The sequence below is a fragment of the Trichosurus vulpecula genome, chromosome 8 (assembly GCF_011100635.1).
Source record: "Trichosurus vulpecula isolate mTriVul1 chromosome 8, mTriVul1.pri, whole genome shotgun sequence".
Taxonomy (NCBI): Eukaryota; Metazoa; Chordata; class Mammalia; order Diprotodontia; family Phalangeridae; genus Trichosurus; species Trichosurus vulpecula.
In genome coordinates, this window is record NC_050580.1 from 73,404,046 (window position 1) to 73,423,013 (window position 18,968).

An 18,968-nucleotide genomic window follows, 5' to 3' on the forward strand; every position below is an offset into this window, starting at 1 on the left:
GGGGAAAGGGAGTCAGTAAGTATTTTTATAGTGCCTTACTGACTTACTAGCTGTGTGACTCTGGGCAAGTCACTTAACCCTGTTTGCCTCAGTTCCTTATCTTTAAAATGAGCTGGAGGAGGAAATGGCAAACCGCTCCAGTATCTTTGCCAAGAAAACCCTAAATGGGATCATGAAGAGTCAGACATGAATGAAACAACTGAACAATACAACTATGTGCCAGGTACCATGTTAAACATCTTCCAAATATTATCTCATCTGACCCTCACAACAACCCTGTGAAGTAGGGGCTGTTATTATCCCCATTTTTGAGTTGAGAAAAATGAGTCAGACAGAGGTTAAGTGACTTGCCCAGGGTCATAGATCTAGAAAGTGCCTGGGGCTGAATTTGAATTCAGGTCTTCCTGACTCCAGTCCCAGTGCTCTGTGTACTATGGCACCACCAAGCAGCCAGTGGCATTTCTCATAGACTGATCTTGGGATCATAAGACCAATGATTTAGAGTTGGACAAAACTTCAGAGGCCATTGAGTTTAAAACCTCATTTTGCAGATGAGGAAAGCTGAGGCCCAGAGGGTCACGTAGGCTGTCAGTGAGAGAGCTGGAACTCAAATACAAGTGCTTTCCAAATGCCACATTCTTTGTTTCCTTATAAAAACCTGAGTTGCCGCTGTTGAGTCAGTTTGGCCCCACGTGATCCCCATCAGTCCAGGAAACCATAAAGCAAAAGGAAACTTCTCATTACTGGTCAGCAGGGCTCTTAAGAACCATGGCAAATGTGCAGTCATAGCTGAGAGCAGGAGTACATTTGAGGAACAAAAGAGAAGCCTCTATTATCTGCAGAAATTAGATGATGAAATTGGCATTGAGGGGGTCTCATCATTTTGTCCCTCAATTGGAGGAATTTCCTCAATGGTTTGTTAGAGTCATGACAGATTGATTTTTCTTAAATAACTCCTGACCCTAAAGTCTGTCAGGGAATGGAGCCATGTTTAAAAAGAAAAAAAAAACAAGAAACAAACAAAAAAAACCATCACTAGTTTGAACAAAACCATACGGACTCTAAGGAATCTAAAAGAATATCTTTGGTCATCCCTATGTTTTCAAACTTCATTAGACACTAGGATTTAGTTACACCAACAGGCATCTGAAACTACTATTTTTGTTTGTTTGTTTTTGTTTTGTTTTTGAGGGGGGAAGGCAGGGCAATAGGGGTTAAGTGACTTGCCCAAGGTCACACAGCTAGTAAGTGTGTCAAGTGTCTGAGGCCACATTTGAGCTCAGGTCCTCCTGACTTTGGGGCTGGTGCTCTACTCACTGTGCCACCTAGCTGCACCTACTATTTTTAACGTACTTTTTTTTTCATTCAGCTAGACTGAGCCCTCACCTAGTTAGCAACCATACCCTAGAATGCAGAGATCCAAGTATTTGAGGAATTCGCTTAAGAAGCAAATTTCAGTCTCTACTTTGGATAAAAGCCCACTTTTATGCACCAAAGATTATTGGAAGGATTTCATTCTATATTGTTGATATGCATTTTAATTGGTTTAATCTGCTTGGCGAGCATAATTCTAGATTTAGAGCTCCAAGGAAGCTTAGAGATCATGAAAACTGCCTCATTTTTCAAGTGAGGAAACTGAGGCATCAGAAAGGTAAAGTGACTTGAGCACGGTCATACAAGTTGAATTTAGCCAAGACTAGATTTGGTCCCAGGTCCTCTGACTCCAAATCTAGAGTTCTTTCCATTATATCTGATCTTCCACCTAAAGAAACAAGGTTAATCATCTTATGGCCATGGGTCATTTCTCCTCTTCCAATATCCATTCTCAAATTGTTGGTTTTTTTTTAATAAAAGATTTATTATTACCATCTATTAACTGCCTCCTGCATTGAGAGGATATTGGGTATAAAACTCTGCATGGCCATGAAGCATCTTGAGATTCCAAACGAACCACACTCTGTTCTATATTTTTTTCCTGTTTGTAGGGCGGAAGCTTTGACGTGGCTGACAGGATGTTCCACAGCGTGAAAAACACATGGGAGTCAGCGTCCAGTGAGAACATGAGTGATGTCAGGGAACTGATCCCAGAATTCTTCTACTTGCCCGAATTTTTAACCAACTGCAATGATGTTGAATTTGGTGAGTTGGCAGAAGTCAGTGGGAAACAGAGAGAGTGGGCTCTTCCATTTTCTATGGCACTAATCTATGGAAATTGTTATTAACTTTCAAGTCTCTTCCCAGTGAGTGAATAGCAAGTCGATCTCCCCTCACCTCCCCGCAAAAAGAGACTGTGGTTTGGACTAAGCTAACACTAGGTGGCAGCATAAATATAAAAAGTCATTTCCCTCTAGTTGTCTATGGTTTCAACGTCTTTGGGTCCCAAGTTTTACTGATGGTCCTTTGGTGAAAAGAGCATCAGTTGGACTTTCTCAGCTGTTTTACCTGCACATCTTTTTTGAGCATCAGGGGTAAATTCCTAGAATCTTTATCCTAACTCTCTACCTGGGAAAAGATCATCTCTAAAAGCATCAACTTCCTCTGATGTCAGCCCCTCCCCTCCCCCCCCATTTCCAGAAGCTTTATGCCACCACCATTTTGTACATGCCCCCCTGCTTATAGCAGTGAGTTGTTACACAGATCACTTACCTTCTGACATGGTACACTTTTTAATAGTAGCACAGTGCTATTTGGTACAACAGCAGCCCTTCTTGCTCCACAGAGGTCAGCTCTGACCACCAATGCCCCAGCAACTACATTGAAGGGACCTGCAGTTGGCATCAATCTTGAGATCACTTATTCCTATGTGGGAGTCTTCCAATGTGGGGAAGTGGAGATCACTGCTAATGACCAAGGAAATAGACTCACCCCAAGCTCTGTCACCTTCACTTACTCAATGTTTAATCAGTGATGTTATAGAGAATCAAATTGCAGTGAACTCCACCAACACAGTCTTTGATGCAAACTGATTGGTCACATGTTTGATGATGCGGTTGTACAGTCAGACATGAAGCATTGACCTTTCATGGTCGTGAATGATTCAGGCAGGCTTAAGGTCCAAGTGGAATATGAAGAGGAGACCAAAAATTTCTATCCAGAGAAATATCTTCTATGGTCTTGACCAAGATGAAAGAAATCGCTGAAGCTCACCTTGGAAAGACTGTTATAAATGCCATCATCACAGTACTAGCCTACTTTGGTGATTCCCAGCAACAGGCCATCAAAGATGCTGGAACCATCCCTGGTCTCAGGGTGCTCTGAATCATCGGTGAGCCAACTGCTGTTGCTATTGCTTATGGCTTGGACTAAAAGGTTGATGCTGAGAGAAATGGGTTGACTTGTGACCTTGGAGGTGATACTTTTGATGGCTCCATTCTTATCATTCAAGGTTGAATCTTTTAAGTCAAGTCCACAGCTGGGTACATCCACTTGGATGGGAAGGATTTTGACAACTGCATAGTCAACCACTTCATTGCTGAGTTCAGGTGAAGGAATCAGTGAGAGCAAGAGGGCTGTCCACCATCTGTGCACCACTTCTGAATGGGCAAAGAGCACACTTTTTTTCCAGTTCCCAGGCCAGTATTGAGATTGACTCCCTCTATCAAGGTATGGACTCTTATACTTCTCTCACCTGTGCCCATTTTAAAGAGTTGAATGCTGACATTTTCAGTGGCACATTGGACCGCATGGAAAAGGCCCTAAGAAAGGCCGAACTAGATAAATTACAGAGTCATGACATCATCTTGGTGGGTGGTTCCACTTGGATCCCCCAAATCCAGAAGCTTCTTCAGGACTTCATCAATGGTTTGGAGCTTCACAATAGCCTCAGTCCTGATGAGGCTGTTGCCTACGATGAAGCTGTCCAGGCTACTACCTTGTCTGGAGACAAATCTGAGAATGTACAGGACTTCTTGCTGCTGGACATCACTCCTCTTTCCCCTGGAATTGAAACTGCTGGTGGAGCTATGACTGTTCCAATTAAATGCAATACCACCATCCCCATCAAGCAGACACAGACACCTACCCCCTACTCTGACAACCAGCCTGGTGTGCTTATTCAGGATTATGAAGGTGAGAGAGCAGTGACAAGGGATAACAACTGGTTTTTCATGTTGGAACTCTGATGAATCCCTACTTCTTCTCCAAGTGTCCTTCAGACTGAAGTAACATATGATATTTATGCAAGTGTTATCCTCAATATTTCTGCTATGAATAAGAGCAGGCAAGGAGATCACCATCACCAATGACAAAGGTTATCTGAGCAAAGGTGACATTGACCGTATGGTCCAAGAGGCTGAGAAATATACGGCTAAAGATGAGAAGCAGAGAGGCAAGGTGTCTTCCAAGAATTCCCTTGCTTTCAAGATGAAGATTGCCATAGAAGATGAGAAACTCTGAGGCAAAATTGTTCATGAAGACACAAAGGAGATCCTTGACAAATGTAATGATATAATCAGTTGGATAAGAACTGCTGAGAAGGGAGAATTTGAGCATCAGCAGAAAGATGGGAGAAGGTCTTCAACCCCGTCATTACTAAGCTGAACCAGAATGCAGGGGGCAAGCCAGGAGGCATGCCTAGGAGGTTACCAGGGAGTGAAATAACCCCATCTTTCAGAACTACCATTGAAGAGGTTGACTAAACATGCATCCAAAGAAAGAGCATTCCATTACGTTTTCCAAAAAGTGAAGAATTCTAATTTGTAGCCAAGGCAGTAGCAGTTTAAAAGTAACATTTAAAGGGGCAGCTAGGTGGTGCAATGGATAGATCACTGGCTCTGAAGTAAAGAGGACAGGAGTTTAAATCCAGTCTTAGATACTTACTAGCTGTGTGACCCTGGACAAGTCACTCAACCCCAGTTGCCTCAAAAAAAGTAACATTTCAGCTACTGTGCAAATCTGGACATTCTAAAGACTTGAATGTGTACAGAGGGAGAGAAATGAACAACAGTGAACTTTTATCAGTACTGTAAACAAGTAGAAATGAAATGCTCGTCCTGGAGAAAAAAAATCTACTTAAAATTGGCACCAAAAAATAGTAGGATAGTATCATAAGATTTCTAGATGGAAGGAACCTTAAAGCCATGGCATCATAGAATTAGAGTGAGGGTCTTGGGAGATAAGGTAGTCCAAATTCTTCATTTTACAGACTAAAAAACTGAGGCCAAAAAAAGTCAATGACTTGCCAAGGTCACTCAGGTGACCTTGTCCCTGTTACCCCTTGCCCTAACCTTGGTGGAGGTAGGATTTGAACCCAGGCTCTCTGACTCCAAATCCAGTGCTATTTCCACCGTTCCATTCCTCGCTATGAGAAGCAATCAAAGGAAGTTCAGACAGACTAGAGTAGGAGCAGAAAGGGAAGCCCTGATCTGGGCTGTAGTACTTTTATTTGCCTTAACAAGAGTCTTAGTCTCCCTTATTAAAAGAAACATCTTACTGAGCAAGCCTTCACTATTTGAATTATTTATACCCTCAGACTACCCTCAAGCCCAGGAAATCAGATTCGAGCAACAGGATTAATTGGCAGTTAGGTAGAGAGGATAGTGGCTTTTAAGAAGTCTTAGAATCTTAAGGATACAGCCTCCTACTTTAAGGCATGAAAGAGTTGACTAATATAGCACCAAAGCCACCCTTTTGTCTGGTATCCAAAGGCTTCCACAGTTTATTTCTCATTGACTCTTTCCATCTTACTGTTCAAGCTTCCATTCTCCATTATCGTCAAACTGGCCCACTAGCTTCTCCCATATGACCTTCCATTCTTGTCCCCATGCCTTCCCCTCTTCTCGTGTATGGATTGTGTGTCCTCCATCACCTTTACCTCATAGAATTCCCAGCTTCCTCCAAAGCATCACTCAGGTGCCGCCTCCTTTACAAGGCTTTCCTTGTACCCCCATCTTGAAATTGCTTTCTATTACTTGGTACATAATTCATGCTTATTTGTGTATATGTTGTATCAGCAAAATAGAGTGGGATCTCTTTGAAGGCAAAGACAGTTTCATTTTCTGTCTTTGTATCTCCAGCACTTGGCACATGTAGAACGGGTGCTTAAAAAAGGTTCATTGAAAAATAACTAATAACTCACTCTTGCACTTAAGGATGGACAGTGGGCTTTCCTTATAACAACCCTGGGATATTTATAGTGAAAATATTATCTTCATTTTACAAATGGGGAAACTGAGGGTCAGAGGTTAAGTGCTTGTGCTTATACATTTAATAACCGTAGAAGGTGGAATTCAAGCTAGGGCTCTTGAATCCAAGTCCAGCATTCTACCCCGAAAAAAATCCATTATGCTTTCTTCGACTTTCTACCTGACTCATCCTACTGTATTATCATGGAACCATTGAAGAGCCACCAATTTTAATCTCAGTAGAAAATTACTAATAAACTTGTCACACTTGTAAAGTGCTTTGGGATCCTGGGAGATGAAAGGAGTTATGCATTCCAAAGACTGCCTTTATTGTTCCTGTTATAATTATGTCTTTAATTTATTTTTAATATATACTCATTTTCAAAGCTTTAAAGAACAGACAATAAATGTAACCTTAAAAGGAATGAGCAACCAGAAGTTATCTGTAAAATAGGGATAATGATGATAATGATGGAGCCTATCTTACAGGGCTGTTGGGAGGATCAAAAGAGATTTTATAAACTTATATAGGATATGTGTATGCATTGTATATTTAACATATAGATGTCATTTTGTAGACCTTTAAAGTCTACATATTTGTGAGCTAATATTTGTATTGTTTTCATTGGTAATAGCTATCATCATCATGCCATTATCCTTGTCCTCTTTTGGGCCCATCTTCCACATGGAAACCAGTTTATGTCCTCGGTATATAGTGTTAAACCCTCAGGCTTCATCCACATCTCTCAAAATTCATGGCTTTTGTTGGCAGAAAAAAGAACACATTTCATCCCTTCTCACCAAGTAGCTAACCCTCTTCGTTAGTAATGAGCTCTGTTGCCAGGCTTTTTAAGAAGTTTTCTAGGATCCATGTTTAATTCTTCGACCTTTGAGAGTTCAGCATCACCTACATATCACCATGAGGCATTGGAGGAGGACTTTGGTGGAAGTTACTGTTGTTTTAAAGTGCTGTGCATGTGTGTGCATATATGTGTATATGTATACATGGGTGTATGTATATGTATAGTTTTTATCTCATTTGATCCCTGTAGCAACCCTAGGAAATAGGTATTATTATTATTATTCATTTTGCAGATGGGGAAACCAAGACAGAAGTTAAGTGATATGCCAGGGTCACCCAACTAGCAAATGTCTGAGATAGACTTTGAAACTTCCTGACTCCAAGTCCAGTGTTCTATCCAATGTGCTACCCAATCATCTGTATAATGGAAGTTTAATTGCAATGGCTGTGGATAACAATCTTATGCAACTCTAAAGAGTGCTACACAGAGGATAGAGATATGACCTAGAACTGTGATTTCTTTTTTTAATTAAACATTTTAAAATTAACAAGCATTTATTTTTGTCCCTCTCACCCTACCCTCCACATATATTAAGAAAGCAAAATCAAAATCAGAAACTTTGTGAAAGTATCCACAGTCAAGCACATCGGCCATATCCAGAAATTCATTTCTTAGTCTGCCTATTTAGTACCTCGCCTTTCTGTCAGGAGATGGGCAGCATTCTTGATCTCCCGTCCTTCGAGGTCATATTTAACCATTGCATTGATCAGAGTTCATTGATATAAGGAGCTCTTGGGGTAGGGGGTGAGGCAGGGAGGAAACACCCTCTAATAATGCAGGTTATTACTTTCTCTACAGCTTATAGCTTTGGAATACTTCCTACCCTACTGAGAGGTTATGTGACTTGCCCAGGGTATCAGAGCCAGTTTGTGGTAGAATTGGGACTTGAAGACAGATCTTACGTGGCTTGAAAACCAGCTCTCAAGACCCTATACCAACCTTCCTCTCATTGGGCTCCTCTTAGATGTTTGATGAATGAATGAAACTACAGAGAACAGTAGAGTTCTTTTTTCAATATCCCTAATACTCAAATTAATGAAGATTTTAACTAAGTTATTCCTGCCTTTAAACTTTTGCAGGCTCCATGCAGGATGGAACTATCCTAGATGATGTCCTTCTCCCGCCGTGGGCTGAAGGAGACCCGCAGAAATTCATCAGCCTACACAGGCAGGTGAGTATCCACTTGAAAGCAATTTTTCCATCCCCTATCTTCCCATCTGCATTGTTTTATTTAGTACCGAAGCCACATAGTCATTGAAGCTAGGTTTTTTTCCCTATCAAAATCAAACTTCAACCCGATTGCTCAAAGAGGCTTCCAAATAAAATAGATTAAAAAATAATACATCTTATAGGCTCTTATATGTCCTAGAGATGGAGAGGAATAGACCCTATGGGCTCAAGGAGGGGAAAGAAAGCTGGTACTTTTTAAAATGACCAAACAAAGTCTATTAGGCTAGAGCCTGAAAATGCCAAGCCAGCCTTATAATGCTTTTTTTGTGAGAGTGTAGACTATATAGCAGGGGAAAAAACAAGCCCCTCAGGTTCAGTTTCCCTTCTTGGTGATCCTGCTATAGAAAGGGGCACCTGGGAAATTACTGGAAACCAAAAAGGAGTCCAATCATCTTCTCTAGGAGCTGGTAAGGATGACAGATCCCTGGGTAGCCCTGGGATACGTCTATTGCTATAAACGCCTTGAAGTTGCAAGGCCTAGCACTTGCTGTTGGCATGAGTGCTTCTCTCTTCTTAGAATAGAAGGTAATTATAGCAGGAAAGCCCTGCCTTTTCATTGCCCAAGTCTTTGGTACATGGTTCTACGTGACATTTTCGAACATCAAGTCACATACTAGGCTGCCTATTTATTAGACTGGGTTTAGGGCCAATCCCTTTAGCTTCCTGGATTGGGGACAACAGACAAGCAGCATGGAACATTTGCTGCTTGTCTAACCTTGTACAGTAATTACACCTTTGGACATGAGTACTTGGACCAGCTGGGCTGGGCTTTATGAATCTGCCCTGTGAGCTAAACCATTATCCCAGTGCCTGTAAGCCAACTGGTTTCAGGCCTGAAATAGGTAGCATTGTATCTCTTGGCAGGGTGAGCACAAGGAAAAATGTGGAATAAAAGTAAGTCTTCAGTTTCCTCCTCCTTATCTCTAGGTAGTCAGACCCCACCCCACCCCCCCGCCCCGCCCCGCAATGGCATCACCTTACTGATCCATGGAAATGCTTAGGCAGCATAATACAGTAGAAATAGCTCTGACTTTGGAGGGGGAGGACTAGGTTGTTCTAGCTGATGTTAAAACTTTTATGACCTTTGGCACATTATCTAACCTCCCTGGGCCCTAGCTTCTTCTGACTTTTTAAATGACTTAGATGACTAGATGACCTTTTGAGGGCTCTATATTCACATTATTCCTGCCCATGCTACCATCATTTCCTTAGATTCTCCCCTTCCATCAACATATCTTGTGCCTCATTCCTATCTGGTCTTGGCAAGACTAGGGAGTGGAGGGGATTCTCTGAGTCACACAAATGATGCTGTTCCCCAAATGGGCACCTTTTAAATGAAATGGAAGAAAGTGAAGATGCTGATTTCCATACCTCCATCATCTCTATTGCCCACAACAGTTATTTTAGGAATATGATTAGATGTCAGTGTGACCAGTTCTAAATAATTTTCATTTGGCCCATTTGTTGAGACTATTTCAGCACCCACAAGAAGCGTTTAATTAATGCTGCTTGACTGACTGACTAACCCACGTTAGAATCCTACCTCCACACTATTGGAAATGTTTGTTGTTCCATGGCTCATTGCTGTTGTCCTACTGTTTTGTATTGTGTCCTACTCTTCCTGACCCCATTTGGGGTTTCCTTGGCAAAGATACTAGAGTGATTTTCCATTTCCTTCTCTAACTCATTTTACAGGTGAGGAAGCCGAGGCAAACAGAGTTAAGTGACTTGAGCAGGGTCACAAAGCTATTAAGTGTCTAAGGCCAGATTTGAACTCAGGAAGATGAATCTTCCTGCCTCCAGCTCCAGTGTTGTATCCACTGTGCCACTCTTCCATAGCAGAGGAGGCTAAATGTTAGCAGTGGGAGATGTTCTCATGTACGCATGAAGATACGGGCCTTATGATATCTTGGAAATCTGTCCAAGAGACTTAATTTCTGACATTTGTATACCTTCACTATGTAAAAAAAAAATTTGGCACATTTTATATATGAGAATTATTAAAAATACAACATACTTCTATTCATAGAGGTAACAAACAGTGTCTAGTTGTTAGAGAGCTGGCCTTGGAAGACTTGGCTCTAAGTTTTGTCTTTGACACCTACTAATTCTGTGACCTTGGCCAAGTCACCTCTCTGAACCTAAACTAGCCTTCTTTGTGTTCCTCACACACAAAACTCCATCTACCCTCTTAGCCTTTGCATTAGCTGAGGCCCCTGCCTGGAATGTACACCTTCCTCACCTCTACCTCATAGAATCCCACCTTCTAAGCACCACCTTCTTCATCTATAAATTGGGAATGATAAGAGCCCCTCTTTTCCAGAGTTGTTGTGAGGATTGAATGACATGTTTACACATGTAAACTGTTTTGAAAACCTAAAAGCATTGTATAAATGCTGGCTGTTATTATTTCCAGGCGCTGTGGAGGCACCCGGGGTAAAAAGACAATGAGTAAAATAATCCCTATGCATAAGAAGCTTATTCTAAGGACATAAATAAATGTCATTTGATGCTCACAGTGACTCTGTGAAGGAGGCACTGTTATTACCCTCAATTTATAGATGAAGAAATTAGATCTCAGAAAGGTGAAGTAACTTGCCAAGGGTCACACAGCTAGTAAATGTGTCAAGCAGGATTCCAACTCAAATCATCCTGATTCCAGTCCCACACTCCATCCACTGGGCCACCTGGCTGCTTAACACATCATAGGTGCTTAATAAATGTTTATTGATCGATTGACATCCCCCTACCCTCCTTCTCAGTCCCATCATCAAAGCATAAGGGCCTCGAGAAGATACCCCTTTGCTTGGAAACAATCAACTGATTCCAACCCCCTAAACCACCCTTCAGAATCTAAAACCAAAAGCCCGGGACTTTTCATTGTGAACATCAACACTGTCTCCAGCAGAGTAAAGTGAGACAAGAGGAGGCAAATGCATGAGCTTCTTTAATGCAAGCTTTCTAAGTGAGGTGTGATTTACAAATGAGAGTCTGATGGGCTCCCTGTGGCTTTCTTTCTCTTGAAAATGGAACAGAAGCAAAGGACATGCCAAAAGAATCCCAAGCAGCTCTCCCCAGATTCCCATGTGTGGCTCAGTTAAAGAACCTCATGACATTAAGACTAATCCATGTTGTCCAACATTAGATGCCCCTATGGATGTGGAAATGGGTCATGGCTTGAAGGCTACCTCCCTGTCATGTCTGGTGAAGGCCTCTCAGTGACTCCCATGAACCTGGGATCATTTCCCTTTGGGCTGCTCCTTACCTCTTCTTGTAGCCACCATTTTTTTTGCCGAGGTCAGAGGCCCAAGCCTCCCTTATGCAAGCACATTCTTGCCCTGACTGTAATGATTATTTTAAAAGTAGATGAAGTATAAGGGGGGATGAGGGCAGCCACATGTGTGCTGGCTTTTGCTGGATGCCGGTAATTGGAGAATTGCATGGGTAATTAATATGTTAGTCTATTTGGCTCCCATCCTGGACAGAGATGCAATCCCTCATCAGTATTCTGTGGTATATGTATGTAATCTGAGTGACCAAAGCAGATACGCTCCAATGTGTAAGATCATGGGATGATAGAATTAGAACTAGGAGAGACTTTACAGATAGTCAAGTCCAACCCTTCATTTTAAGATGAAAAAATGTCAGACCAGACTTTTCCATGGTCACACAAATAGTAGAGCTGGATTTGAATACAAGCCCTGTCTCTCTCCCCTGAACTGTGTCACACATGATATGTTTGTAATGAAAATGGAAAGTTAAGTCTTTGGAACAATTACCTAACCTCTTCTGGCTTCATCTGCAAATGGAGGAGTTTAGAGCAGGTTGCCTCTTGAGGTCCCTTCTATCTCCAGATCAACAATCCCAGGATCTTACAAACACACCAGGGAATCCTGGGAAGACAACTAGATCTGCATTCTGTTCATTATTATCCTAAATCTTGATTTCAGGCTCTGGAAAGTGACTTTGTTAGTGCCAACCTGCATCACTGGATAGACTTGATTTTTGGGTATAAGCAACATGGACCCGCTGCAGTAGAGGCCATTAATACCTTCCACCCATACTTCTATGGAGACAAGATGGACCTTCATAACATCACTGATCCCCTCATTAAGAGTACCATCTTGGGGTTTGTCAGCAACTTTGGGCAGATACCTAAACAGGTATAGTTTGTGTTTTATTTTGCTTTCTTATTTGAGCACATTTGTAATCAAGGACTTGGCATGAGATTTCCTCAGAGGTTAAGAAAAATGGATAACGGAATACTGTGACCTGAGCAGAGGAGAAGACATTGGAGTCTGGAATCTTCTTTTATTTTTTCTGTCAATCTTGACTTTTAACCACTGGTGGCCACAAATGTCAGAAAAAGTAGGAACAAGATAGTATATCTCAATACAGCCTTCTGGATCTTCTGATGAAGTTTCAGGTATTCAGGTGATTCCATTTCTTTCATGCCTCTTCACACCAAGGAAGGGTATATTTATTCTTTTATGTGATCTAATCTATACATAACATAAATAAACATTTATTCAGTCCAGTCCTACTTATATACCCTAGACATAGATCCACCTCAAAAATTTTATGTTCCTGAATACAGTCATCCATAAACAGAATCTCCAGAATGCAGAAGAAATCAGGTAAGCCATATTAGTTTGAAAGATAAGCCTAGAGAGAAACTGCATGGATTCTATTGATAAATGCTTCTTGCAAATCCTTTTGGGTAGAAGTTTAATGGGGAAACTTCTGTGATCTCTTAGTCTATGCATTTGGAGAGTTATAGAATCAAATGGGGATAATTTAGAGGCAATATAAGCAGCAATATAAGCAGATTTTGTGTGCTAAACAAAATCCAAGGTCATAATGATTTTTAAAAACATTTGAAAGGATTCACATGAAATATTTCAGTTCTACTCTGAGTAGAAAGAAATAATTCCTTTAAAAATAATACTAAATCATTATTACTACTATTTTTATTGACTGGGAACTAAGCTGTATTAAAGACTAGCCATTTGGATATTGTGTTGGTTGTCTTCTACTAGTATTCTCCTCAAGGGCAGTGGTCAAGTGGTGAAGAAAAGGAGGCAGATTCCAGAAATGTTGTGGAATTAACAAGCCTTGGCAACTGATTGTCTATGGGAGATGAAGGATAGAGGAAACTCCAAGGTTGTAGCATGAACATCACAGCACTTCTCAAAAGCTATGCCAGTAGAAGCCAGGTTCTGGTAGCCCTTACCACTGGAAAGGCTTTGAGTAAAGGCCTGGCAGTAGACTGGGTTTCTGTTCATTCATTCATTCACTCATTCAACACTGATGTCATTGGTCCTCTTTGAGAATGAAGAATAAACAACAAGAGCCTATTACATGGGATTGTGGTAGGCATTGTGGTAGGCACTGGGAAAACAAAGACAAAAATGAAATACGCCTTGCCCTCCAAGCATCTTACATTCAACTTGGGGAAAATAACATGTATACACATAAGTAAATAGAATATATCTACCTACCTACATATATATATGTGTGTGTACATGTGTGTGTACTTACTTTTTTGTATATATGTGAAAAAGTATGTATACATGAAACATATATATGTCTATATTCGTACATAATATGAAAAATATATATTCATATGTGTGTGTGTGTGTGTGTGTGTGTGTATGAAAAAGTAAGTACAATTTGTAGGCACTAGCAAATAGGAAGATATGGGTATGCCTCACATAAGCAGAATCACTTGACCTGAAATTGAAGAGAAGCTTTGAATTGGAAGGGAAAGAGACAAGGGGAAGGAGTGTTCCAGGAATGGGGAGCATTCTGAGCAAACACTGGGAGACAAGAGCTGGGATACCATGGATCATTATCAGCAGGTTGGCCACTTTGATTGGAATGTATAGGATGGCATCAGATCAGGAAACATTTTCAATATTAAACGCAGTAATTTTCCTATATGTGGAGATATGGTCAGACCTCTGTTTTAGAAATATCTAGTTGACATCTCTGTGAAGATTAGATTGTAAGTTACAGAGGTACATGAGTAGGTCACTTAGGAGACTGTTGTGGCAGTCTAGACAAGGGATGTTAAGGACCTACAGTGGTAATTAAATGAGTGAAAAGAAGGGAAGATAAATTATTATATTATATTATATTATATTATATTATATTATATTATATTATATTATATTATATTATATTAATTCTATTATTTATATTGTATTATTTACATCATATCATATGCACACAAATACATATATACATGTGTGTATATATAAATACACACATGCCTATATATGATGTGCATTGTATGTACATATACATACATTCACACACATATGAGATGTTACTAACAAGACTTGTCAACTGATTGGCTATGGGAGATGAGGGACAGGGAAGAAGTACAGATAACTCCAGGACTGTAAACTTGCATGCTTGGATGGTGGTACCCCCAACAGAAATAGTGTAATGAATTAGAAGGAGGAGTTGATTTGATTTCTCTGAGGAAAAATAACGAGTTCTGTTTTGGATATATTAAGCTTTAGATGGAAGGCAATATCCATTTTGAAATGTCCATTTAGTCATTATTGATGTGAGATTGGAGCCTGGGACTAGGAATGGATTATTAGAGCTTGGATTCACGCACCTAGAGATGAAAGTTGAATTCATGGGAACTGAAGAGATCTCCAAGAAAGACAGTAGAAGAGAAGAAGTAGCATAGGATAGAGTGCTGGGTCTGGAGTCAGGAAGACCTGAGTTCAAATCCGGTCTCAAAAGCTTCTTAGCTGTGTGACCCTGAGCAAGTCACTTAACCTCTGTTCACCTTAGTTTCTTTTTTATATTTTCCCAATTGCATCTAAAAACGATTTTCAACTTTTGTTGTTTTAAATTTTGAGTTCCAAATTCTCTCCCCACCTTGATCCTTTCCCCCTCATTGAGAAGGCAAGAAATCTGATATAGGTTATGCATGCATCGCCTTGGTGTTTTTCATCTATAAAATGAGCACAATAAGAGCACCTACTTTCTAGGGTTGTCATGAGGACCAAAAGAGACAATACTTATAAAGCACTTAACATAGTGCCTGGCATTTAGTGATCACTGTATAAGTGTTAGTTACTGTTATCACCATCATTGTTAAAAGGGATTAAAAGAGATCATTATTGAAAAGGTTGGAACCCTAGATATACCTAATACACCTATGCATAATTAATGAACTCCAAGGTTCATCAGAGGAAGGAAGAGAGCTAAGAGAGTGCAATGTCACAAAAACTAGAAAGGAGAGAGTAGGGGAAAGGAGAGAGAAAGGAGTATGAATTGGGGGGGAGGGGTTGGTAAACAGTGTCTAATGCTACAGACAGGTCAAGTAGGATGAGGACCAAGAAAAAGCAATTGGGTTTAGGGATGAAAAAGTAATCTTGGAGGTGGGGGCAGTTTAGTTGTGTCAGAATGCAAATGTGAGAAGAGAGTGCGAGAAAAGGAAGTGGAGGCAATGGGTGAAGATGGTTATTTCTATGAGTTTGACTGTGAAAGAAAAGAAAGATATACAGCCAGAGTTTGAAGAATCAAATGAAAGATTTTTTAAGGATGGGAAAACTTGGTCATGTTTATAGGAGGAGTTAGGAGATAAGGAAAGAATGAAAATTAGAAAGGAGAGAATGACTATGGAGACACCTTTTCAAAGAGATGGAATAGGATCAAGGGCATAACTAGAAGGGTTGGTCATAGGGAAGAGAAGGTTTATCTCTTCACTGGAGACTAAAGCAAAGAAGGGATAGGTAATGATGTCAAAAGTCGTTAAGATTTAGAACAGTATATTTACTGTTAGAGGAAGTTCATGTTTAATGACCTCAATTTTCTCAGGAGAGCATGAGGTGAGGTCTTCTATTGAAGGGAGTGAAAGAATCAGTTGGTGTGCTATGGAAGACTTGAGAAGTTTGGAAAAGCTGCTGAGGAAAATGTGATAGAAATTCAGTTAAAGAGAAATAAGAGAATTGCCTTTGCTACAGTGAAGACCCAGTTGAGGAACATGAAATTGGTAATGGATCCAGTCAGCATAATAATACAACTTTTTCTAGAACATAAGTAAGAAGTGAAAAAGGTGGGATATTGGGGGCAGTCCAGAGTTAGGATTTCACAAAGCAAGAATTGTGAGAGTACAAAGTGGAAAGGAATTCAAAGGTAGAGAATAGTGAATAGTTTAAGCTGTTAACTGGGACAAGCTAGGGAAAGGAAAATAAAGAAGACAAAGCTGAGTAATACTCTGGGAAGGAAACATATTGATTGAGCCTTTCTTACATCCAGTACAGCTTTTCTCTGGAAGACAGTGTTTGAAATTAGGATGAGATCATTCAAGTTGGGTGGTCTCACTTTTAGACTTCTTTGCCCTTTTCTACAAAATTTGGCATTGAGAACAATTACCCAATAGAAGCCAAAGACAATCTAGTATGGGAAGACCATTAAAGACCATTCCTGACTTTTCCCCAATCTGGTCTTTGGCTCATTGGGAATAAATACTATTAAAATATTATATATAGTCTCAGATTGCATAAAATTCTTCTGTAGTGAAAGGGAGTGCAGAGAACAGAATTGACTGAGGCAAATGAAGAAAGATATTGATTCTCAGCAGGCAAACCAAGGTCACATGTTGACCCCACCAACGGAATAAATCTTTTCTCAGAATTTGTGGATTTTTCTTGTACTAAACTTATATTGAGTTGTTGGTCAGTTAAAATCCCTAAGACTTTTTTTCACATGAGTTGGGGAGAGCTGATGTAAAGGTTTTTACTTGAATGCCAAATAAAGCTGTCGAAATGAATAAATAAATAAATGATAAATAGATAAACCAATAAATCAATCAATGAAGCTGTCTTAAGCTGCATGACTTCTATAAGTCTGAGCACCACATCTAAGAGGGATATTGATAAACCAAAGTGAATCAAAATGGAGATAGGGCTTGAAATCATTATAGATAAGGAAAAATAACAAAACCTTATTAATTGAGGATGTTTTCCTGGGAGAAGACAAGACATAGGTGGCTCATCATTATTACTATTATCAAACATTTAAAGAACCCTCACTCTGGAAAGGGAAAAAGAAGCCTAGGAGCAAAGAGACTTAGAGTTAGAAGGAACCTTCCAGGTGATCTAGTTCATTTCTACCTGAAGCAGAATCTTTTCTACAGTGTCCCCAACAAGTGGTCCTGTAAGTTCTCTGCAAAGTCCTCTCACGAAAGCGAGTTCTCTGTTTCCCCAAAATTCTCCCTTTGGGGGACTGCTCTCCATCTGGGATTGAAAAGAAAACAGTCTTAATTTCTCTTCTTCAGGTGAAATATTCCAAGTTCCTTCAGCCAATCCTAACATGTCATGGTTTCAAGTCCCCTCACCCTCCTGGTTGTCCTAACCTCCATAGACTCCTGTCTGGTCCAGAGCAGAGTTCAGTAAGACCCACAACATTTGTCTTCTTAAATTAGCATGGCCTATAATTGCATTGTTCTTGTTTTACTGAATATTGCTCACTCAGAATGAGCTTACAATCCACTAAACCACCTATGCATTTTTTACACAAAGAATGAATGGCCACACGTACCCCGTCCTGTGCTTTTGAAGTTGATTTTTTGAACCTAGAAAGACGGAAATCTCCTCCAAAAATCCATCATTGGCCATCTTCTCTTCTTCCTCTATACTGTCTCACTTGTTGATCCCATCAACTTCTATTAGTTCAATAATCTTCTCTACACAGGTAATTCTTCAACTTGTATATTCAGCTAGTCTCTCTCCTGAGCTACAGACCTACACCTCCTGTAGGAACCTTAAACTCACATGTCCAAAGCAGAACTCATTACCTTTACTCCAAAACTTGCCTTGCTTCAGAAATGTTCTATTACTGTCAAAGATACTGCCACTTTCCTGTCACGCATGCATGCAACCTTGGTGTCATCCTTAAATCTTCACTCTTACTCACTACACATATCTAATCCACCTAATTGTGCTAATACCAAGCTCACATCTATCTATTTTATCCACAAAGATATTATAAGACTTTGTCAACTCTACTAAAAATCCATATGTGCTAAATCTATAGCATTCCATTGATATACCAACATGGTAAATCTTACCAACTTTTAAGAAGAAAAAGGAAATGTGACCTGTTGACCATTTCTTGATGACCCCATGCTGGCTTCTGTTGATCACTCTTTCTTTCTAAGTACTCGCAAACCTTCCCTTTAATAATGTGTTTAGAATTCCTTCATTCCCCCAAGAAATGAAGTTATGTTGACCAGCTTGTAGTTTAAAGAATTCTCCTTCTTAACTCTTTTTTTAAAAGATCTGGACCACATTTTCTAAGTTATTTCCTTTTGTGCTTTTCCCATTTTCCATGATTTTTCAGAGATTGCTGATGGTGGCTTGCTAATCAATCACATTTGCTAGTTCTTAAAACACCCTGGTATATGGTCCAGGTATGGAAACTTCAACACACAAAAGGTTTTTTTTCCTGTCTCCTCATGTTTATTTAAGGAAGAATTCCCTTTTAGTTGTTTTGGTTCTATCCTTCTAGGACTGGACATCATTTTTCTTAGTTGAGAAGACAGAAACAAAATAAGATTTGTCTTGCATTGTTCTTGTCCTATCCACACCCAAGTAAGGTCTCTATACCCCCTTTTGCATCCAATATAAATTTGTTTTGCTTGACTCAAAATAGAAGAATGAGAGCTTGTGGAGGAAATTAAAGTGAGGTGGATGGTTAGTTTTATATAAGGAAGTACTTCCTT

The 18,968-nt window shown here is 40.0% G+C and overlaps 1 protein-coding gene across 1 annotated transcript in view; it reads left to right on the plus strand.

Annotated features, from left to right (window-relative positions):
- WDFY4 (WDFY family member 4) overlaps positions 1-18,968 on the plus strand; it is a 392,110-nt gene that overhangs the window by 342,316 nt on the left and 30,826 nt on the right. Inside the window, exons 52-54 of the mRNA XM_036734864.1 lie at positions 1,986-2,139; positions 8,065-8,156; positions 12,166-12,378. Of these exons, the coding sequence (XP_036590759.1) occupies positions 1,986-2,139; positions 8,065-8,156; positions 12,166-12,378 (459 nt within the window). The remainder of the gene's footprint in view (positions 1-1,985; positions 2,140-8,064; positions 8,157-12,165; positions 12,379-18,968) is intronic.